Raw genomic sequence first — 23,276 nt, forward strand, 5'->3', positions numbered from 1 at the left:
CTAATGCAGGAGTTAACCAGTACTCTCAATCATTCATAGCTTTCTCTGACAAATGCTGGAACTCCCTGCCTGCTTCTGTGTTTCCACCTTCCTATGACTTGACTTCATTTAAGAGGGAGGTTTCAAGACATCTATCCCTTTAATTTGACCAGCTTTCTCAGACCTGCAAGGGAACTGGCAACTAAGTGGGTATTTTTTTTTCACTTTATGTTGCCCTAAGCCAGCTTCTCCCTCTTACATAAAAGAAACAGTAGATATCTATCAGAGAGAGAGAGAGAGAGAGAGAGAGAGAGAGAGAGAGAATTTAGATATATGGTAACTCTTTAAACTTGAAAATGGAAAAATGCTACCTAAAATTTAGCTTAAGGTCTTTATAGAGAAACTGTTGCTTCATTCGATTGCCTTGACTCACCCTCCCTCCCCTCTCCATCCCTCTTTCTCTTCCTCTTCCCCTTCCCCTTCCTCTTCCTCTTCCCTTCCCTCTTCCCCTCTCCTTCCCTTTCCCTTCCTCTCTCCCTTCTTAAGACCTAAACACAAGATCTTCCACTCAATCTCTGTATGTTTCTGTATAGAGAGAGAGAGAGAGAGAGAGAGAGAGAGAGAGAGAGAGAGAGATTAATGCTACAAATATTTCACAGTGTTTTGTTTCTCTTTTGTCAGTTTGGTTCTTTCAAGTCTCCTGTTTCACTCTTTATCAATTTTTTCATCTTTCCTCAAACACTTTCTCGTTAAATTTTTACATTTTTTCTCATTTACTCTTTTCCTTTCTCATTTACACTCTTTCTCTTTCTCACTCAAACTCTTTCTCTCTCCCTCTCTCTTTTTTCCCTCCCTCATTCTCTCACTCACTCAAAGAATTACCATTTTTCCTTTTCGTTAAATTTGCATCTATGAGTCAAAAAAAAAAAAAAGGAAAAGAGTAAAAAACAGCAGCTGATTGATGGGAAACTGTATTATTTCAGAACCTTTCACACACACACACACACACACACACACACACACACACACACACACACACACACACACCAGATTTAAATACAGTGAAGGGAAGAATTAGATAGAGAAATGTTGAAATATGTATCTCCTTGTCTGTCTATCTCTCTCTCTCTCTCTCTCTCTCTCTCTCTCTCTCTCTCTCTCTCTCTCTCTCTCTCTCTCTCCTCCATTGTCTCTTATCTCCCTCCCTCACCTCAGTCTCTCTTCTGTTAACTATCTCTGTCTCTCTCTCTGTCTTTATTTTTGCCTCTCTGTGTCTCTGTCTCTCTCGTCTCTTGTCTCTCATCTCTCCTCCAGTGTCCCTCGTCTCCCCCCCCCTCATTCCCTTCAGTCTCAGTGTATTTGTAGTATATTGTACAGAAATTCTCACTTGCCATTGTATAATACCTCGGCCTATTAATAATTACTCCATTACATTATATAACTCAATCAGCTCAGTGAAAAGAAAACAGAATAATAATAATAATAATAATAATAATAATAATAATAATAATAATAATAATAATAAAAGTGTATAGTTGAATTAAGTCTGTGAGTGGGTCTGTCTATTTTTACCAGACTTGTTATCCATCGATTTAAATAAAAGCTTAAATAAATTCACCGGTTCTTTATTGAGACACTTGCATGTACAGAATGACTCCTTATTTCTATTCTTTATTCATATTGAGACACTCGGACGTACAGAATGACTCTTTATCCTTCATTTGCAGTCTGTCACTCTTCAATAAAGCAATGAAAGTAAGTTGTCCTTCTATTAGTAAGAGTAAGCAAGAGGAGGTTCTGAGTACACAAGGAGATTAGTAAGAGCCTTAGAAGGGTAAGAGGAAAGCCAGTGAGAATAAGAGGAAAGGCAAGGAGAAGTTGAAAAAGAAGCAGGGAAGGAAAGAGGAAACTATGGCAAGCAGGAAAAGTGAATAAATGAAATAAAGATGAATAAATGCACAGGGAGAATAAAATAAAATCTGGGCAGAGGAAATAAAGCCTAAGGGAAAGTAGGAAATCTATAGAGGGTAAAATAAGAGAGCATCGGGGGAAGCTAAACTATTATAAATGACACCGGGTGAAAGTCAAATTTCCCGCTATCCTTGACACACGTTCCAATATTACTAGTACAATTTATATGTATACCAGTAGAGGGATTTCTGACCATGATTACAAGGCGAAAACACTTTTATGTAATAGAATATCACAGAAAAAATACGCAGGAAAGGTAGATGATAGTACTAGATATATACCAGTGCTGAGATGTATAGAGATGTCAAAACACAATGAAAAATAAAAATTAAAGCAAATGATTAAGAAAAAAATAGTACCAGATAAATTTGTAGTATTTTAGAAACAATAATATGTAAACAAATTGAACTAGGATAAAGTATTGGGTTTTGATAAGAGGTGATGTCGACATTTTAAGAGAAGTGAAGCTCGCTGATAGAGACGGCGACATAAACAAACTGGAATCCTGGACGCTTGACTCCCTCTTGAGTCACCTTTATTACGGGTAATTATGGCTTCTTTTTGCTTCATTTGGGTAGATAAATGTGTGCAAGTGTGTGGGGAAGGTGTGGGGGGCGCGAGGTGGGCCGGGGAGTGGTGTGTGTTGGTATGTGGGCGAGTTCAGTATTGGTGGCGAGTGTTTGGTTGTGGTGGTGATGAATTTTGGTCTTGAAATTGCCGCTAGAAGTGAGATGGAGGGAATTTAATGTTGGGTGTGAATGTTTGTGGTGTTGTGGTGGTGAATGTTGGTGGTGGTCAGTGTTTGTGGTGAGTGTGGCGGTGGTGTGAAAATAAAGACGCCATATGACCGCGGAGTTGTGATGCCGTACGTCAGATGGGTCACCTCGGTCACCCAGCCAGTCTTCCCCATTACAGAGCGAGCTCAGAGCTCATAGACCGATCTTCGGGTAGGACTGAGACCACACATCGGGAAAGCGAGGCCACAACCCCTCGAGTTACATCCCGTACCTATTTACTGCTAGGTGAACAAGGGCTACACATTAAGAGGCTTGCCCATTTGCCTCGCCGCTTACCGGGATTCGAACCCGGCCCTCTCGATTGTTAGTCAAGCGTACTAACCACTACACTACGCAGTGTCAGTTGTGGTGAGGATGTGTGTGGCAGTGTTGTGGTTGTGATGAAAGTGTGTGCAGGTGATGAGAGTTTGATGATGATGGTAATGGTGGTGTTAGACAGCTGTGGTGGTGGTGGTATAATTGCCATTTATATATTTTATTATTCATTTATTTTTTAGTGTTCACATAGTTTACGTCAGGGATTCTCAACATTTCCCAAGTCATTAATCTAACATAACCTGATTATATATATATATATATATATATATATATATATATATATATATATATATATATATATATATATATATATATATACAGTACAGGGATTTGTCAGTATATGTGTGTTTAGGATATGTGATTTTGTAATAACACACAAAAAAAAAAGCTAGTAATTTTTTCCTATTACATGAATTATTTAGAATAACACCGTGACATGTCAAGAAAGTCAAATTGTGTGTCTGGTTTAGTTGTTTGGTGCAGACAGCAAGTGTCACCAGCCTGGCGCCGTGTTCCACAAACTGTCACAGCTAATAATGTGGTCATAGCAAGACAAATGACACTTTAGACACAAGTCCATCCATGACAGCCTCTAACCTTGTGATGTTGTCATAGGTGCTGAGAAAGGGTTCAGCCTGTTATAGCATCGTCAATCATTGTCTTAACTTGTGAACATGGTGGGAACGTAGCCGTACATACTATAACACCATCCCCAACTGTTTTTATTATCAATTTAATGATAAATATCAGTAATGGATACTAAATGATGACCTTCTTTGGTGCAATAATGCATCATTATAAATAACTGGTGGGAGCAGTGCCATCAGTTTTCCCCAAACTCAAACAGACCTTGCCCCACACAGCCTTCAGGTGTTGGGCTGTCAGGCATGTTTCTTTTGTTTGGATACACTGTCTAAGTATTCCCAAAAGTAGTAACATGATGTCAGAATAATTTACATCAAAGAAAATTATGTCGAGCCGACAAATTGTGAGCCTTAATTGAGAGGGTGAGTGGAGTGACCATGAGGAATTCTGTGAGACCTAATGATAACACTGTAGAATATGGTCCCGGCAGGTGTCGCCAGGTGTTCCCCATGTTTACCTTTTTACCGTCAACACGCTGTATCCTTCAACTTAATGTCAGGTGAATGCAATCCTCCAGACTTGCTTTGTATTGCACAGTTCAGTTCAATAATCATGTTCATGTGATGCAATTTTTACATTACACCATCCCTTCAGGAACGTAGCCCTCACATCATTCCAGAAATCCCTGTTTGTAACTGTGTGTGTGTGTGTGTGTGTGTGTGTGTGTGTGTGTGTGTGTGTGTGTGTGTGTGTGTGTGTGTGTGTGTGATGAGTGAGAGTGAAGGTGTGAGGGTCCAGCGGAGTGTTCCAGTGTACAGAAAGCCCTTCACTGCCTGGCTGGACAAAGGATGGCTGGGATGGCCGCTGAGAGATGGAAGGACATGTAGGGTGTCGTAGTGTAACAGTGATGTGTGTGTATAGAGTACAGTGGGTGTGTGCTGAGTTCTTTCTGAGAGTGTGGTGTGTGATGAAGGTGTTGGGTGTGTACGTGTATGAGGAGTGTTAGTGTGTGTACAGTGTTGTGTGTAGTGAAGGTGTTGGGTGTGTGTGAGGAGTGTTAATGGTTCTGTGTGCTGCAGGATGGACAAGAGTGGGTCTTCCCAGACGGCGGCCATGGAGGCGCTGGCCAAGCTGCGGCCAGACATAGACTTTGCTATGCTGGCCAAGATGGGAGTGACTCTGGACCCAGTGGCCCTCACCAAGCAGCTGCGGCCTGATCTGGACGTCAAGATGATGACCAGCGGCGCCTCCAGCAGCAAGTCAGAGTCATCCCACTCATACTCCACAGCCCACTCCTCCCACGCCCCCGCCCACTCCGTGTCCCACTCCCACTCCAGCGGCCACCCGTCCACCCACCTCAGCAAGTCAGATGCCGCTTACCTGGCCAAGCTACAGGAGGCCAGCCTGGCCAGTGCCAATGCCCTGGCCAAGCTGGACCCCAACCTGCTGGCCAAGCTGGACCAGACCACACTGGCCCAGCTGTCCAAGCTGGATGCTGCCACCCTGGCCAAGCTGGACCACAACACTCTGGCCCAGCTGGTGAAGGCTGACGCCTCAGCTGCTGCCATGTCCATGAGCAAGGCAGACCAGGCCATGCTGTCCCAGCTGGCCAAGCTGGATCCACACACCCTCTCCAAGATGGACCCAGCGGCTCTCACCCAACTGGCCAAGCTGGACCCCATGATGCTGGCCAAGATGGATCAGACCACTCTGTCCCAACTGGCCAAGCTGGACCCCCACACACTGTCCAAACTGGACCAGGCCATGCTGGCCCAGCTTGCCCGCCATGATGCCCAGATGCAGGCCCACACCCGGGCCACCCTTAGCAAGATGGACTCAGCCACATTGGCCCAGCTGGCCAAGATGGACCCACACCTCCTCTCCAAGCTGGACCCAAACACCCTGGCCCAGCTGGCCAAGCTTGATGCACACACCCTGTCCAAGGTGGACTCCAACACACTGTCCCAGCTGGTGTCCATGGATGCTGTGGCCATGGCCCAGCTCTCCAAGATGGACCCACACTCACTCTCCAAGATGGACCAGGCCACCCTGGCCCAGCTGGCCAAGATGGACCCACACTCTCTGTCCAAGATGGATCCCTCCATGCTGGGCCAGCTGGCCAAGCTGGACCAGCAGGCCATGACCAAGATGAACAATGCAGCCCTGGCCCAGCTCTCCAAGATGGACCCACACAATATGTCCAAAAAGGACATGTCGTCCCTGAACCACCTCATGAAGATGGACCCGCACACCCTCAGCAAGATGGACCCCTCCGTGCTGGCCCAGCTGTCGAAACTGGAGGCCCAAGCCAAGATGGACCCCAGCTCCCTGGGCCAGCTCAACAAGCTGGACATCCACTCCAAGATGGATGCTGCTGCTCTGGCCCAGCTGGCCAAACTGGACCAGCATGCCAAGCTAGACCCCATGACTTTGGCCCAGCTGTCCAAACTGGACCCACACGCAAAGATGGACCCAACCACCCTGGCCCAGCTGTCAAAGCTTGACCCTCACGCCATGTCCAAGCTTGATGCCCAGCTGGCCCAGCTGGCCAAGCTGGACTCCCACACATTGTCCAAGCTGGATGTGAACACCCTGGCCCAGCTGGTCAAGATCGACCCTCACCTGCTCACCAAGCTGGACTCAGCTGCCCTGGCGCAGCTCACCAAACTGGAGGCGCAGCAGATGCAGGCAGCGGCGGCAGCGGCTGGCCTGTCCAAGGCTGACCTGGCTGAACTGCGCAAGCTAGAGGCAGAGGCACTGTCCCGCCTGCAGCCCTCAGACATGGATGCCTCGCTGCTGAGCCCAGCCACGGCAGGCCTCACCACGGCAGCCACCTCCTCCTCCAGCGGCAGCCATGGCATGTCGAAGTACCAGCAGCTGCTGGCCGTCATCGAGGAGATGGGCAAGGACATCCGCCCCACCTACGCCGGCAGCAAGAGCAGCGCCGAGCGCCTCAAGCGCGGCATTGTGCATGCCCGCATCCTGGTGAGGGAGTGCCTTATCGAGACGGAGCGGGCGGCGCGCACATAACAGTTTGGCCAGCCCGGCCCGGACCACACCGTGCCCAAGAGCCTCGGCCCTGAGGCTTCTCTGGCCGCTGTGGTGGAGGGCCTGGCGCTGCCTCTCTAATGCGCACTTACTGCCTCAAAATAAAGGAGGCTATGGCTGGACACGTCAGCAGCAGCAGCAGCAGTAGTACACCACCACTACCACCATCACCACCATCACCATCACCACCATCATGTGCCTGGTGCCAAGACACCTGGCTCTCACTGGCCACCTCTGCTGCTGCCACCACTGCTGCTGCCGTCGCTGTGTTGCTGTGGAATGACTGGCTGGGTACATAAGGAGGGAAAGGTTGTGGGCCGGGAACATTGACTGATGTCATAACTCATATGAAAAAATTATTTAAAAGTCAATTAAGTAGTGTTATTTTTTGTATTGTAAATAAGTGATGATCATATCAGTGTGTTGTCTTTTTGTAGCTTGAAGCATGATGTCGTCGAGTAGCATTCAGATAGTACAATTCTTTGGGTTCTAGTTAGATTGTCTCACTTCTGTCTGGCTCAAAACTTGCTGTTCAACAAAGTGTGTTATTTACTACTGTGGTGTAGTGATGAGGTGCTGCAGGTGGCAAGCTACACCACACTGAAGACTGTTTGCTCTTCTATAAATGTGTCTATGTGAGTTTTGCCTTGTGACTTGCAGTGCCTCATGTAATAGTACAACTAGTGACTTGAGAACCATCATGGCATCAGATCTGGTTGTCTTCGTGATGCCCAGCCAATTTAACTCAATTTTTCCTTTTATAATCATTATTGGACCTTTTATTTGTGAATGTAGTTAGTTATGACACTTGTGCATTAATGTATATAATTCCCGAGTCACTGTAGATGTCAGAATTTTTACTTGAATCTTCCCACCAATTGTTCGTCGCAGTGGAAGTCTCGGAATGCATTTTGCCGCTCGTTAAGTGTTCGTATCGGTAAGTAGAATCCATGTTTTCGATCACAAAGAATGGTTCAGCCTGGCCATCAAGAGTCTGAGTAGCCTTCAGTCATCTCCTTCACTACCAACCCTCTCACTGCTCACTTGAATCTCCGCCTGTAAAGAGATTAGCCATGAAAACAGACTAATACACAGACAGACTCAAGCCAGGATGTTAAAGGAAGTGATGGTTTGCTAGTAATATTCTGGCCATTCTTGGTGACCGACTCCCATACTTTGTGGTAGCATTGCGTCACTTGTAGTTAGAAGTATCCTTTTTACACACACACACACACACACACACACACACTTTAATATAATGGATCTTTGTGGGGGTGGAAGCACATACTTTCTACTCTAATGTATGTATACTGTATGTACGTTTCATATTGGTGCAGTTAACATAAAAAACTTAGACTGAAATGAGTATTGTTTGATTGTGGATTTCCTGACATAGTATTAAGTATTGGTAGCAAGGTCTGTGGTGGTATTAAGTATTGGTAGAAAGCTTTGTGGTAGTATTAACCTCTTCAGTACTGAGACATTTTTTGCCTTGATTTTTGTGTTTCATTAGACCATTTTATTGACATTAGGAAGGGTATATGGAGGTCAAAATACTAATGGCCACAGTCTTTACTATTCTAATCCCTACATGAGTTTCTGAAGCTGTATAAATTGCCAAATAGTATGCAGAATGGATATGGCAGTGTGTCCTGGTACTGAAGAGATTAATCCCTTCAGTACCATAATGCATTTTTACATTCATTCTGCTTACTATTTGGGGATTTTATACAGCTTCAGAAACTTATGTAGGGATTACAATAGTGACGACTCTAGCCATTAATTTTCTAACCTCCATAGACCCTCCTAATCTAAGTAAAATAGTCCTTTCCTACCCAAAACTCGCAGTAAAAAAATGCATCCCAGTGCTGAAGGGGTTAGGTATTTGGTGGCAAGGTTTGTGGTGCACTGTGGGTGTAGAAGAGAATATTTGTGGCTCTGAGTCTGGGCAGAGTAATTCAGAAGCCATGGTTGTCTTAAGTCCACCAGAAAGCTCTCTACTATTGTACAGCACATGTCTGAACTAAATCCAGCCTTTGAGATGCTGCCAGTGAATGTGTACGGATATATTGCTGAAGTTGGAGAGCTTTGTGGCGTGTGTGTTGGTGGATGCATGTCGGTTTGTAGTCTTGTGTATTTCAGGGAAGGGAAAGAGTCTGTTAACCCTTTCAGTACCATGCTGTGTTTCATATTCTTTCTGGTTACTATTTAATAATTTTATATGGTTTTAGAAACTTATGAGGGGATTGAAATGGTACAGACTGTGGTCATTAATCTTTTGACCTCCATAAATTGTTTCCAATGTAAATAAAATTGGCTAATCACACTCAAAAATTGAGATAAAAATGCATCTCAATACTGAAGGGGTTAATTTTGAAGGAATACGTTGAGTGATAGCAGAATGTTGTGTTGATTCTTTTCATGATATCATTGTCAACTTCTCTCCATCTGTTGGGTAAGATCTTAAGGAAAAGCAAGGATACATGTTACTGCTTTATTTTCTTTTTTTATATTTTGCAAATATATACAAAAACGGATACACAAAATTAAATCCAATCTTTGGTTGGCAGGGTACAGAGGCAGCACATGTGTGGCCCCGGGGTAGAGCGGTGGACCCGGCCCAGCGGAGCCCAGCGACTGTGTGCCCGGAGGGTGGACGGTGCTGGCCGGCTGTCCCCAGACCAGTGTGTTGAGGGACTGACTCATGGTGACTGGTGCCTATCCGGTCACCTCTAGGGAAGGTAGGAGTGAATGGCTGGTGCACTGGGGATGGTGTGTGTGTGTGTGTTTAGTGTGAAGTGTGAGAAATGTGTAATTTAGAAAAATATTGGTGACATGCAAAGCTTAGTTAATAGCAAGGGTCTAAGAAAGAGAGGAGAGAAGGACAGGCTGGCCACTAAGAGCAATGTTATAGGACTGATGTCTTCAAGATTACACTGTTGAGTGTTGAGAGGAGGTGGTGTGGTACAGTGCTATGGTGCTAGTGCCATGTTGTGGACAGGAGTGGAGTGGTGAGTGTCAGAGGGCCAGGCATCAGGTGTGGATGTTAAGAAAGATAGTGGCTTAATTTTGATTGAAGCATCTAATATGATGAAAACTGTCAGCCAAAATGGAGTCACTATCATCAGTATTACCAGTCAGACTGCCTCAACAGACAGGCCCTGGACAGCCGTGCCAGGAGGTCACCCCACAGGAGTGTTTCTGGTGCGACATTGGCTGTATTGGGGGGGGGAAGCGGCACTGGGCAAGCTGGCAAGTTTTTAACATGGACAAAACAGTGCACTGGTTGCCACGGCACCGCCTTCCTCCACGCCCCCTCCAGTGTAGGCACCAGAAGCCATCCCTGCCGTACGTTGGCCAGCGCTTGTGGTCCTCTTGCCAAACAGTCATACAGACACGCTGGCCGAGGCACGCCGGGCCGCCGCCGCCGCTGCGCTGTGGTGCAATGACACCGTCACTGTTGATTTAGCAGCGAGACACAATTAGCGTTGCCATGACGGTCCGAGGCTTCACCCCGAGAGTGTGCACATGTGAGTGTAGGAGAGGCAGGACACTTTCCTACTACACTGAGGCATTCGACATGTACTGTTGGTCATCGATAGTCAATGAAAGGAATGTAAATAATGGCGGCCACAACTACACTACTGTTTGTCTTGTGGTAAAGCAGTATGAACAAACTAAAAAAATACTTCCAAACTTAATAAATAATTAACTGATTTGGGACTAGTCCAAAGTAATACAAAAATATAAAACAACTTGAGAAATATTTATATACAAAAGGTAGTTTTCAATTCAATCAATTCATGAATATATTTGAGCTTGGGGACAAAAAATTGCAGCTTCTACAAAGCCTCAACATTAAAAAATATATATATATATAGAAGAGATTCATTATTTGGATCTATATATGGTTTAGATCAATGGGTGATGGATCATATTAAACACTATAGGATGGTATTTACTATCTCATGGAAGTCTGCAAAGGCAGGATGGGGGCGAGCAGGACGCCGCCGCCGCTCCAGGAAGGAAAGTGAAGTCAGCTTCTCGTTAAGTCTAGAACAAAGGCAACATTAATTCTAAGCTGTAACTCCCACAACAACAACAACAACGCATTGCTGGATTGCTGGGCTCTTTTGGAAAGGAATGGATATACTGAACATTTGTGCTCATAATCTTAAAACAGCAATAAATGTACGCAAAGTAACGAACATCTAATGAGTTGGTATGGAAGGCGGAGGTACGCACGACCCGCCCCGCCGCCCGGGAAACGAAAACAGTCACTCCTACGCTGGGAACATGACCGGACTCTGCCACGTCTCATGGAACCTTCACACATGCAGACTGACTGAGATCTGACTCAACGACAAGCAATGGACCAATTGAACCAACACGACGGCCACAAACCTGCCCACACAACCACCAGCAGGCCACCAGAAACAACCTCACTTCAACCGGCAGATGGGAAATAACTGTCTTTTACCAAGTATGTATTGTGACTTCGGTTCAATTTTACATCACACCATCAAGCATTACTGTGACTCAATTTTGCCTCACTGTCAATACTTTACTATGACTCAATGCTGCTTGATTCAATTTTGCTTCACCATCAATCATTTACTGTGACTCAAGGTTTATGATGAGTGGCAGGAACTAAGACCCCAGACCACTTAGCACGTCCCACACACAGGACACAGCGAGACACAGTGAGGCCCAAACTGAACCACCACCACCAGGAAAGTCACCAGTCCTGAAGTATTACTGGGCATCCCTTCAGTACTGGGATGCATTTTTACTATGACTTTTGGGTATGATTAGATGATATTATTTGCATTAGGAAGGGTCTATGAAGATCAGAAGAATAATGGCCAGAGTCTTCACTATTTTAATTCGACATAAGTTTCTGAAGCTGTATAAGATCATTAATATAGTAAGAAGAATGGGTATGGAAATGCAGCATGGTACTGAAGGGATTGAGTAATGCAAATAACTAATGCACTGGTTATGAAGCCCCTCACAGGTTGAATTTCAGTCTTGTATGTAGGCATTATTTTAACCTTTGTGCTTTATATTTTGTTTAATTTTTTCACTTTTATTTTATTTTTTTGCTTCTAGATCACCGAAGATGACATATGATATTGAAATGTTTTGTAGTATTAACCCCTTCAGTACCATGATGCATTTCCATATTCATATTGCTTACTATTTGGTGATTTTATACAGCTTCAGAAACTTATGTGGAGGGTTAAATAGTGACTTTAGCCATTAATCTTTTGACCTCCATAGACTCTTCCTAATGTCAATAAAATGGTCTAATCTTACACAAAAATCAAGGTAAAAAGGTGTCCCAGTACTGAAGGCGTTAAAGATGATGGTCGTTGCTGCCTTCATCATTAGTCTCCTCATGTTGAATCATTACTACACAGCCCAAGACAGACCCAGTGGTGGTTCAGACTGCACTTCACAAGGACTGGATGCCACCCAACTCTGCAGCAATCATCACTACTTAGGACACCCCCAAGTGCCTCAGACCAGCACAAAGGCCTCAACCACACCTCCCATCACCGCCAGACTGAAGGTAACAAAACATAATGCTTTTCTCCCTACGTATGAAGTGTTTGAGTGTGAATTATACACACATACTGAAGGTAACAAAATATAATGCTCTTCTTCCTGTGTGTGAAGTGTCTTAAGTGTGAACTGTACAAAGGAATCATACAAAGGTAACAAAATATAATGCTTTTCCCCCTGTGTGTGATGTGCTTGTGTGTGAACTGTACAAAGAAATCATATATAGCTAACAAAATACAACACTTTGCTCCCTCTGTGAAGTGTGTGTGAATTGTACACAGGAATCATACATAGGTAACAAAATATAATACTTTTCCCCCTGTGTGTGATGTGTGAGTGTTAAATAATACATAGTTGCTTCAGTGTAAGAATGTCATGGTAACGTTAATTAAAACACGTGAAGTTCCAAGAGATTTCCGTTCGTGATTCCCTCAGCATCTTGACCATTACTCATGGTATACATTAGAAAATAAGCAACAGGAAAGAGAGAGAGAGAGAGATTCATTTCCTTCCCCATCATCATCATCATCGTCATCGTCGTCACTTACATGTCTGTAATATCACTGTTAAACTTTTCATACAAGCTTAAATATATCCTGCCAGAAATGAAGTGCTCCACGTCTCCTTTGGCAACAGGCAAAGACTGCTGTCTGTGCGTCGCTGCAGAAGGTGACAGCGACAGCAGCAGTGGTAGGCAGCAAACAAGCTCATCTCTTGTCTCTGCTGTGAGGAGGTGAAGGCAGCGCAGCGACGGGAGGCTCGCGCTGCCGGCCACCCGCTCGTGTCGCCTGGCCTCCGCCACGTCCGAGGCGAAGAATCTCTATTAAAAATGTACAAACTTCCTGACCCACATCACATGGCAGATTTGAAGTACTGTATATATAAAACACTATTACACTCACAAAGCATAATAATAAAGAGCATTGAACATGTCTGGCCACTGTGGCTATGACTTGCAGTGCATAACAATTAACATTATAACTTTGGCAATTACCAACCCACAGCCACAAGTGCACGGGTCCACAATAACTTCTGGCAGGCATTTTGTGACATTTAGTAATGACTTACGGCACCTTCTTCTCAAGAGACGTCCTTGGAAGCCTTGCTAAACATTCAATTTGGCTTAAAAGTACACACACACATGAAGTGAATAACCATTTATAAATAAATCATCATTCTGATTTCTTCTCTCTAAACTTTAACAGCAGCAGCAGCAGCAGCAGCAGCAGTGCCAAACTATCTTTCGTGACGCCAGAGTCTGTAAACTACACTCCAGCTCTCGGCGTGAAGCTGCGACACAACAACTGCTGTAGCGGAATTTTGCAACTTCTTCCCCTACACTTGGGAACCACTCTCTAAGCAAACCCTGACTGCTCCACCACTCCAGCACCACACCGGACCACTTCCCTCATCCACCCAGCACCAGGAACAATTGGTGCCAATGTGTTGTTTTATTGTATTCACAGGGCAGTCATTACATACATCCTGGTGTTAGCAGAGTGAAGCTCATGTCAAAAGTCTTACAATGTGCATATCCATCATGGCTTGGCTATTGTGTAATGACACTATATCAACAGGAAGGCAAGGTATGGCATGGCTTGGCTTGGCTGTCCAAGCCACACCTGGCCCACCATCAACAAGACCTTTAAATTCAGCACGTTACAGTCGTTGACCACGCCTGCACCACACAGCGCTGCACTCATTGAAAGTAAGACTCAGTGGAGTGATGGTAGTTGTTACTGGAGCTGGAGTACTGTTAGTGCAGGTGTGTCGTGTGGTGTGGTGTCACTCTGTATGCCCCACCCACCACCCACCCACCTGAGGACTCCTGGCAACTCCTCTCCACAACTTGTTGGCTAACATTGCCAACTTTCTAGCCTTGTTGCACCTCAGTGCAACAAAAAGCTGTTGTTTCTTAAAATACCAGATTTAACATAAGAATTTAAGGTTTATAATTGACTTTGTATTTATGTATGAATTCAATGAGACACATTAAACCAGAATGGAAATGGTGAGAGCAATCAGCAGGTACAAGCCAGGCTGGCCAGGGACAGTGTTCGGCGTTCAGTGTTGCCGAGAGTGAGTGAGTGAGTCCTGGGTCAGTATAGTGTGTTTGTGTAGTGATGAATTAGATGGTATTTTGCTTGAATATTTCCTTGATGTTCCTTGGGTGTGTGAGGAAAGGTGGACCAGTGCAGCAGCCCCTTCATTCTCTGTACAGTTTGCAGATGCAGTCTGACAGATTGACAAGGTTGACATGCCAGCAGAGCCTGGATAGTTTGATATATTTAGCCTCTCCTTACTAGAAATTCTGGGAAACAGTAGATGAAAGTGCTCAGGAAATGATGTAATGTGATGTTAACAGCTACTAAGGCCAAACCTTATCAAAGAGCCATTAATGTGTAAACCATAAGGGCTACATTACTGTACTAATCCAATGAAGCATCACCTGCAAGCTGCCCTGCCTACCACAGACTTGCTTGATGCCGACAGCAGCAGCAGGAGCAGCAGCAGGAGCTAGGGACTCACAGCAGTAAAATATTCCTCCTCTAACTGCATAATAATAAGTTTGCCTTCTTGTATTGTAGTGGCACAAGTAGGTAGCAAGCTTTGCACAACACAAAGTGATAGGTACTGATTGGTACTGATTCCAGTCTTACAGTGATACGTAACACAACTGGTGATGAGGTTTGGCAATCTTCTGTTTCCCTTAATTTCTGCATGAATGTTTGTTTGTTCGAGTGTAGTGCGCGTCTCTGATACGTGAGATGTATTTATTGATACGATTACATGGGTTTAGCACACACATTACCATCAAAATTGACACCAGTAGTAATTTTCTGCAGTCCACTGTGAGTCTTCAGTGTGAAGTGATTGATTACATTCATATCCTTCTTGAACTTTCAGGAAGTGTGGCTTCATGCTAAGGATCCAGAGATTCACTTATCCATGGGAAATTATCAAATGTTTCATCAAAATCATTCTCGTCAAGAGGAGAGAAATTATTATTACTTGATAGCAAAGCACCATTAATAATATTATTCTTACCAACCTGCACCTCTGACCTCACAGCCTGCCGAAGGCCATGCCGCACCGCCCCACCGCCGCTGCCGCCGCCACTCAGGTTACTTTTCTTTGGCGTACTTGTGACGAGATCACAGAAAAACTCCTCGGTAATGTTTTCACACTGTTCAAGGAATGTCTCTTTCAGCTGCATGGCATCGGCCTTGGCCCTGCTGCCGCTGCCACCACCACGGCCACCACTTGCCCCGGGGTTGGCACCGGGCCGCTGGTCCTTCAGCCTGCGCTGGCCACCCAGGAACTCCTCGCTGACACACTTCTTGTACACGCCATTCATGCCACTGATCACGCTGGATGCCACCGTGTCGCCACGCGCCTCGCCCTGCTCCTCCTCCCGCCCCGCCCCACCCTGCTGCCGCCGCTGCCCCCGCACATTGACCAGGAGCGGTGACACTGCCGTGGGCAGTGCACTGGCACTCACTGCACCCTGAGACCTCGCCCGCCGGGGGGGTTGCCCTGCCTGGCCCCGGGCCAGCCTCAGCAGTGGACTCTGCAGGAGGGGCACAGCCGCCCCGTTGTGGCCGCCCGCCGAGACACTCTTGACGAGGGAGTCGTGGTGGCCCAGGCGGCCGGGGTGCAGCAGGGGGGAGCTGGCAGAGCGCTGGCCAGGGTTCCAGGAGGTGTGGTCCTTGGAGGGCGGCCGTAGCATGGAGGGCGTCGGGGATTGCTGCGAGGAGCCCTGGCTGCGGTTCAGCTCCTCGCTGACACAAGCCTTGGACTTCTTGGGTGTGCTGGTCAGCCCGCCAAACTCGTGGAAGCTGCGCGCTTTGCTCTCGATGTATTCCTCAAGCAGCCGCCGGGGGGAGATCTGCCAGAACAAACCACTCACCATTCACTACCATGTATAAAATATCACACATACACCACACCACCCAACCACACCCACACACCCTACCCCACTCACCAACCACACCCCACACCACTCTCACCTCTCTCTCTCTCTCTCTCATCCCTCATCTCTCTCTCTCTCTCTCTCTCTCTCTCATCCATCCACCACAGCCTATGGACCCACAGTATGTCCCTCCCACACCTAATAAACAAACACACACACACAGAGGCAAGGAATAAATAAATAAGAAGACACCACCACCTTTCTCTCCTTGACCTCCTCGAAGTCAAAGTTTTGGAAGAGCTCCTCCCGCTGCAGCTGGTAGAAGGAGTGCAGGCGGCAGCGCGGGTCTCGGTTCAGCAGGCTGGTGATGACGGAGCGCATGGCTGGTGAGGCACACTCCGGGGGCTCGTAGTCACACTTGGACACTGCCTGGTTCATTGTCACATGGTCGTCGTAGCCACTCAGCGGGTACTGTTGGGCCAAGAGGTGGTGAGATGGTTGGTCAGTTAAAAAGGTGAGGAAATAGTTTACATGGTTTCTCCTATACAGTGAATAAATCAATACTTGGTCAATAAAATAAGTGAAGAAATGGTTACCGATTTTTCCTTTCCGTATAATGTCATTAAATCAATATTCTGTTAAAGTGAAGAATTGGTTAACTGTCTATCCCTTCCTCCTGTTGGGTAGACAAAGTGAAGAATTGGTTAGCTGTCTATCCCTTCCTCCTGTTGGGTGTCTGTGTCCATTATCTGTCTATCCTTTTCTTCTTTTGTCTTTCTGTCTGCCTGGCTATGTGTCTGTTCATCTATTTATGTCTACCTGTGTGTCTGTTTATCTGTGTCTGTTCATCTGTGTATCTATCTGCCTGTGTGTCTGTGTGCCAGTGTGTGTGTGGTGGTGTGTAGTTGTGTGGTGTACCTGGAGACACCCTGAGCATCTCCCACTCACCCGGCCGGCCAGCAGACTGTAGACAATGATGCCAAGGGACCACCAGTCAACGCTGTGGCTGTACTCCTCACCTCGCAACACCTCGGGAGCTGCAACACACACACACACACAGATATAAGTCAGTATTTCCCTGACACACACACACACACCCACACACACGTGGTCCTAGAAATCAAATTAGAGGATCAGCAAATTTTGGAATATAATGAGGGACACAAACACAAGAGATGGAACAATGCTAAATCAAATTTTTGGGGATTAAAAAAGTTATTTTGGTAGTATTGATTGGAAAGAAATTATGCATGGAAAGACAATTCAAGGAAAGTATGATATATTTCTAGACAAGTATAATGAGGGAGTTAAGAGATATGTTCCTGAATATAGAGTAAAAGAGAGCAAACACACCTGGTATAATGCTATATGTGCAAAAGCTAAAAAAGTGTAAGGATGCAACATGGAAAATATTAAGAAGGCAACGTAATGAAATAAATAGGAAGCAGTATAGAGAAGCACGAAATGAATACATTAGGATAAGAAGAGAGGAGGAGAGAAACTTTGAAAAGAATGTAGTGAAGAGATGTGAAAAAGAACCCAAGCTTTTTTATAAGTATATAAATGGTAAAATGACAAACAGAGACCACTACTATGTTGATTAAGGGGAATACCATATACAAAACATCAGAAGAAATGAGTGAACTTATGAATGAGAGCTTTAAATCATTATTTAATGAAGAGGGAGAGTTTATAAAGCCAATCAACCCAGCGGCACAGGAAGGATTAAGAGACATCATGGTAAGAAAACAGAAAATTAGAGAATTACTAGAAAAGGTGGATGTGAGGAAGGCAATGGGACCAGATGGAGTGTCAGGATGGACACTAAGGGAATGTAGTGAGCAACTGGTAGAACTAATTTGGGATGTAATTAACAACTCTTTAAGGGAAGGGAAGGTACCAAAGGAGTGGAAAAGAGCCAATATAGTCCCATTATACAAAGGAGGAAAAATGACTGAGCCCCTAAATTACAGACCAGTGTCACTAACTAGTGTGGTGGGTAAGATCTGTGAAATTGTTGTCAAAGAAAAATGGTTGGAATATCTGGAAAATGAAATCATTAATAACTCCCAATTAGGTTTTAGAAAAGGAAGATCATGTATTACAAGGAAGAGATGGATGGGTGCATGCAGTGTATCTAGACATTGAAAAGGCTTTCAACAAAGTACTACACAGAAGACTCCAATGGAAAATAGAACAAATGGGCAGAATTAAGGGAAATATCTTAAATTGGATGACAGATTACTTAACAGATAGGGAAATGAGGACAGTGATAAGAGACACACCATCAAGTTGGAGCACTGTAACCAGTGGCATACCACAGGGTTCGGTGTTGGCATCAATAATGTTCCAAATATAGGCAACCCCTGCTTAACGAACGGTTACGTTCTTAAAAAACTTTCATTAAAATTTTCATTAAGCGAACCAATTATAACAAGTTTGACCCCTGACTTGAACTTCCATTTATAGTAAACAAAGCAAGAGTGCATCAAAGTACAGTGAAAGGTTTAATGAAAGTAAAAATTATGAAGTTAAACATTTAAGCAGTTTAGTTTAAGATTAAGTCATTATAATGTACACTAATGTATGTATGTAAGTAACTTTATAATGTTGATGATCTTAAATTTATGAAGGGAGGGAGAGTGGAGCGGGAAATATGCTAGCTGGCAAGCTGTGGAATGTAAACAATGGACGCATCATTGTACCGCATACAAAACTTGTGTACCACATTTCTACAAGGCTTTCCATTTTATCCATTGGAGAGTCACGAGTTCAGGTTGTTCTTTTAGCTTGTAAGGAAGATACGGTCTCACCAGCCTTCTTAATAGAGTCTGCTGACTTGAAAATAGTAGAGACAGTAGATGGAGTCAAGCCATGGTGGCGACAATGCTATTAGTTTTCTAGCCTCTCTCATGTCTGTGAATAATATCCAGCTTCACTTTGAGAGTAAGAGACTTTCTGGTCTTCTTAGCAACGCTAGGGGACATTGCAGGGCATTTTGGTGGCTTGTTGAATGAGGGAAGACGAGCTGGTGCTGGACACTGTTATTGTTTTGAGCTGAGAGCAGGGAAGGGTAAGGGAGTGAGTGGTATGCGTTTGTCCATGAGAGGTGCTGGTGTATTCAAAAGACTGTCAGCTTGCGTAATATGGCGGGGCTTTCAAACTTGGAAAAAATTACCTGGATAAAATTTCGTTAAAGCGAGTTTGGTGTTCGTTAAACAAGCAGATGGTAGTAAAAGGAAACATTCGTTGTAGTGAAATTTCATTGTATGAACCTTCATCAAGCGGGGGTTGCCTGTATATGTCAACAATATACAAGAGGATTTGAGTAGCTACATAAATTTGTTTGCAGATGATGCCAAGCTTTTGCAAGTTATAAAAAAAACAAAATGATTGTATGGAATTACATAAAGATATTGATAAGATCTGGAGATGAAGCCAGAAGTGGAAATTAGAATTTAATACTAAGAAATGCCATGTAATGGAAATGGGTAAGAGTAATAAAGACCTACATGGGAATATAAAATGGGAGAAGAGATTATAATGAAAAGAAGAGAAGAGAGAGACCTGGGAGTGATTATACAAGACACCCTCACTCCAGAAACATATAAATGGATTATTTGCTTCCACATACAAGACACTAATGAACATCAGGGTAGCATTCAATTACATGGATAAAAGTATGATGAAAAAGATATTAACCACTATGATAAGACCTAGACTAGAATATGCAGCAGTGTTATGGTCGCCATATAGGCAGAAAGATATCAAGAAACTAGAAAGGATACAAAGGGCTGCTACAAAGATGGTCCCTGAAATAAAAGATCTTCCCTATGAAGAAAGACTGAAGGAGATGGAGCTACCAACTTTGAAGGATAGATGGGAAAGAGGAGACTTGATAACGATGTATAAGTTAGTAAACTGTATGGAGAAGATAGATAGACAAGACCTGGTAACACTGATGGAGCAGGGAGGAAGACAAACAAGAGGACATTCCAAGAAAATCATGAAAAGTCAGTGTCATAGGAATATCAAGAATTTCAGTTCACACAGGACAGTAGACATCTGGAATGGATCAAGTGAAGAGATTGTAACACCAGAAAGTGTGCGCAAATTTAAGAAGAAGTTAGATAAATATAGATATGGAGACAGGTCACTATGTAACATACAACTAGGTAAATACACACACACACACAGGTATAAGATATTCAAAGTATTTGTCCCAGATTTTTGGCTAACTATTTATTTCTACAGGAGCTGGCAATTAAGTGGGCCTATTTTGTTTATTTCTTGTTGCCCTTGGCTGGCTTCCCCTCTTGCATAAAAAAGTCAGTATTTCCCTGCCAAAACACACACATAGACACACACACACACACACACACACACACACACACACACACACACACACACACACACACACACAGACAGGTAAGAGTCAAGACATGATTTCCAGTTCCACCACCACAGTCTCCAAACACTGTACAAGCTAGACACAAAAATCTATTCCTTTTTTCCCTTGCTTGTAAATGCTTAGAAAGACTCCATTCACTGCTTTTTGTATTCATCTGGTGGATATGACAGTGAAGGGGCTAAGATTAATATTCTCACACATGTATAAGTGAAGAGATTGTAACAGGAGTGGGCACAAATACAAGGAAAAGTTGGATAAATGTAGATATGGAGACAGGTCACTATGAGCCCCACTCAAACCCTGTAACATACAGTGCTCGACAAGGAAGTACGAACAGTTAGCGAGAATGAGTGATGAGGAGATGAAGGAGTCATAAATCAATGAACAAAAGCTCACTCCTTACATCTAACACTTTGATGGGTGGCCTTTATGTGTGATGATCTCATGAAGATGGTTTTGGAATGGAAGTGGCATACTTGGTAAGCTGTGCAGGGGTTATACTAGCCCAGGATTGGCAAATGGCTGCCTCGAGCTTGGGCACAGAGCTGGTATCTTTACCCTGCAGATCTCGTTTAATGTGGTTCCACAGGTTTTCAATTGCATTAATATCAGGACTATTGCCTGGCCAATCTGTTATGTAAGGTATATGACAGTCTTTAAACCACTGAGTAACACTACGAGCAGTGTGGGCTGGGGCGTGATCTTGCTGAAAGATGGTAGCACCTGAACTATTAAAAAGAATCCTCCAGCTGGTCATTTAAGAGTTCATAATAAACATATTGGTTCACTTTTACATTTTTTGGTAGTACAACAAGGCTCCCAAGTCCCCTTCCACAAAAACTTCCCCATACCATGAGAGATTCAGGGTATTTCACTGTTTGCTGAAAGTACCAGGGGTCAAGAGGGTTGCTATTGCCAGTCACAGTAAAGGTGGACTCATCGGTCCAGAGAACATCCAGCCACTTGTCAGCATCCCACTGAAGATATTTCTTGCAAAACTCAACCCTACGGCACCTCTGGTTAAGGGTGAAAAGAGGCTTCTTCACTGGGTGATGGCTTGTGTACCCGAGGTCGTGTATGCGGCAGCTAACAGTTCGTACACTAACCTCCCCAAAGAGTCCCAGGTTACTTTCTTTTATTTTTCTGGCAGTAACACGTGGATTATGCTCCAACTGTCTCTTGATAACATTAGTAGCATGATGGGATGTCTTTTTGGGGTACTTTTTCCTTGGTTTGTAAGCCGGTGTGTCACAGCCACCTTCCTTCTTAAAAATGGCAACCCACTTGCACACAGACGTCATGCCAACTCCAACCAGCTCTATTATTTCCTTTCTTTGGTGGCAAGCTTTAAGTAAAGTTATGATCTGGACTATTGTCTCTCGTGATAAATATGATGGTGGTCCCGTTCGTACTTCCTTGTCAAGTACTGTACAACTAGATAAAAACACACACAACTCACACATAAACTGACTCAATGCTTTTAGTATTAAATTGGTGTATAAGACAGTGAAGGGGCTAAGATTAATATTCACACACACACACACACACACACACAGAACGTGAAGAAAGGGAAATGGCCATAACTGTTATCAAACGAGTACAAGACAGCACACAAGAATTTGACCAGGAGGTGGAGGAAGTGATCAGGCTGGGAAGGTACAGTGAAGGGGATAGGAGACCAATGAAGGTGAAAATGAGATCTCAAGTGGCTGTAGAGGAAATTATAGCTAGAAAAGGGAAGCTGGCCGATGATGTCAATCACAAGGAAATATGGATAAAAAGAGATATGAACTTAGAGGAAAGGGAAAAGGAGAAAGTGCTAAGAAGTGAAGCTAAGGAAAAAAACGAGAAAAGGACAGAGATAGAGAAGAAGAATTTTTACTGGAGGGTTCTGGATATGAGACTAAAGAAGTGGTACCTAAGGAAAAAAGAGGAGATCATGGAGGAGACAATAAATTAAGAGTGACTTATACTAACATAGATGGTTTGTTATCAAGCATATTGGAAGTTCAGGATTATTTCAAAGAGAAAAAGCCAGATGTAATGTGCATCGTTGAAACAAAACTGAAAAAAGAGATCCATGTCAACTTTAAAGAGGATCAATATAATGCCTGGAGGAGGGACAGGAAGGATAAAGGGGGAGGAGGAGTGCTAATGATGGTTCGTGATAATATATGTGTGGAGGATGTGCACCATGGTGAGGACAAAGTGGAATGGGAGTAACAATCAGAACAGAAGATTTGAAGAAAAGAAAAATTATAGTTACATATGTTCCACCAAAGACTAATACATGGGGATCAGAAGAGCATAAAGATATGCAAAGGGAGGTGATAAAGTGCCTAGATAACATGATAAGAAGAGATAAAATACTCTTAGTTGGAGACTTTAACTGTAAAAAAATAAACTGGAAAGAAATGGAAGTAATGGATAATGCTGGGCAGTGGAGTGAGAAAGTGGAGGAGTCAACAAGGTACAGGGGGGAAGAAGAACCATTGTTGCTTGACCTAGTTTTCACAAAGAAACCAGAGTCCCCTTCAATCATACAATACCTTGGTCCAATGGGGAAAAGTGATCATGTGACATTAGAGATGCAAATGCAGGAGGAAGATGAGATAAGTTACAGAGAGGACTATAAAGGAGAGAGATTAAATTATGCAAGAGCAGATTTTGAAAAATTAAGGAGTTA

General features: G+C 44.1%; 3 protein-coding genes and 1 long non-coding RNA gene across 10 annotated transcripts in view; 2 read left to right on the forward strand and 2 right to left on the reverse strand.

The window, feature by feature from the left end:
• LOC123510836 overlaps positions 1-2,001 on the reverse strand; it is a 28,001-nt gene extending 26,000 nt beyond the window's left edge. The window contains exon 1 of the long non-coding RNA XR_006676617.1: positions 973-2,001. This is a non-coding gene — a long non-coding RNA (uncharacterized LOC123510836). The remainder of the gene's footprint in view (positions 1-972) is intronic.
• Positions 2,002-2,381: 380 nt separating this feature from the next.
• On the forward strand, positions 2,382-8,060 carry LOC123510828. The gene is made up of 2 exons (XM_045266257.1): positions 2,382-2,494; positions 4,730-8,060. The coding sequence occupies exon 2, from the start codon at positions 4,731-4,733 to the stop codon at positions 6,678-6,680; it is 1,950 nt and encodes a 649-aa protein (XP_045122192.1). The 5' UTR covers positions 2,382-2,494; position 4,730; the 3' UTR covers positions 6,681-8,060.
• Positions 8,061-9,178: 1,118 nt separating this feature from the next.
• The window catches only part of LOC123510827 (CBL-interacting serine/threonine-protein kinase 19-like), a 41,851-nt gene continuing 27,753 nt past the window's right edge, over positions 9,179-23,276 (reverse strand). For all 7 annotated transcript variants that reach the window (XM_045266252.1, XM_045266251.1, XM_045266253.1 and 4 more), the window contains 3 exons: positions 17,128-17,216; positions 16,438-16,650; positions 9,179-16,155 (listed from right to left, as the gene is read on the reverse strand). In XM_045266252.1, the coding sequence (XP_045122187.1) occupies positions 15,190-16,155; positions 16,438-16,650; positions 17,128-17,216 (1,268 nt within the window). In that variant the 3' untranslated portion in view covers positions 9,179-15,189. The remainder of the gene's footprint in view (positions 16,156-16,437; positions 16,651-17,127; positions 17,217-23,276) is intronic.
• LOC123510832 lies at positions 12,064-13,040 on the forward strand. Its single transcript, XM_045266274.1, has 2 exons — positions 12,064-12,273; positions 12,903-13,040. The coding sequence occupies exons 1-2, from the start codon at positions 12,064-12,066 to the stop codon at positions 12,993-12,995; spliced, it is 303 nt and encodes a 100-aa protein (XP_045122209.1). The 3' UTR covers positions 12,996-13,040.

Source organism: Portunus trituberculatus, chromosome 30 (genome assembly GCF_017591435.1).
Source record: "Portunus trituberculatus isolate SZX2019 chromosome 30, ASM1759143v1, whole genome shotgun sequence".
NCBI lineage: Eukaryota > Metazoa > Arthropoda > Malacostraca > Decapoda > Portunidae > Portunus > Portunus trituberculatus.

Coding starts and splice junctions, on each gene's coding strand:
- LOC123510828 (XM_045266257.1), top strand. CDS start 4,731: ATGGACAAGAGTGGGTCTTCCCAGACGGCGGCCATGGAGGCGCTGGCC.
- LOC123510832 (XM_045266274.1), top strand. CDS start 12,064: ATGATGGTCGTTGCTGCCTTCATCATTAGTCTCCTCATGTTGAATCAT. Junction 12,274..12,902: donor CCATCACCGCCAGACTGAAG/GTAACAAAACAT, acceptor CTTTGGCAACAG/GCAAAGACTGCTGTCTGTGC.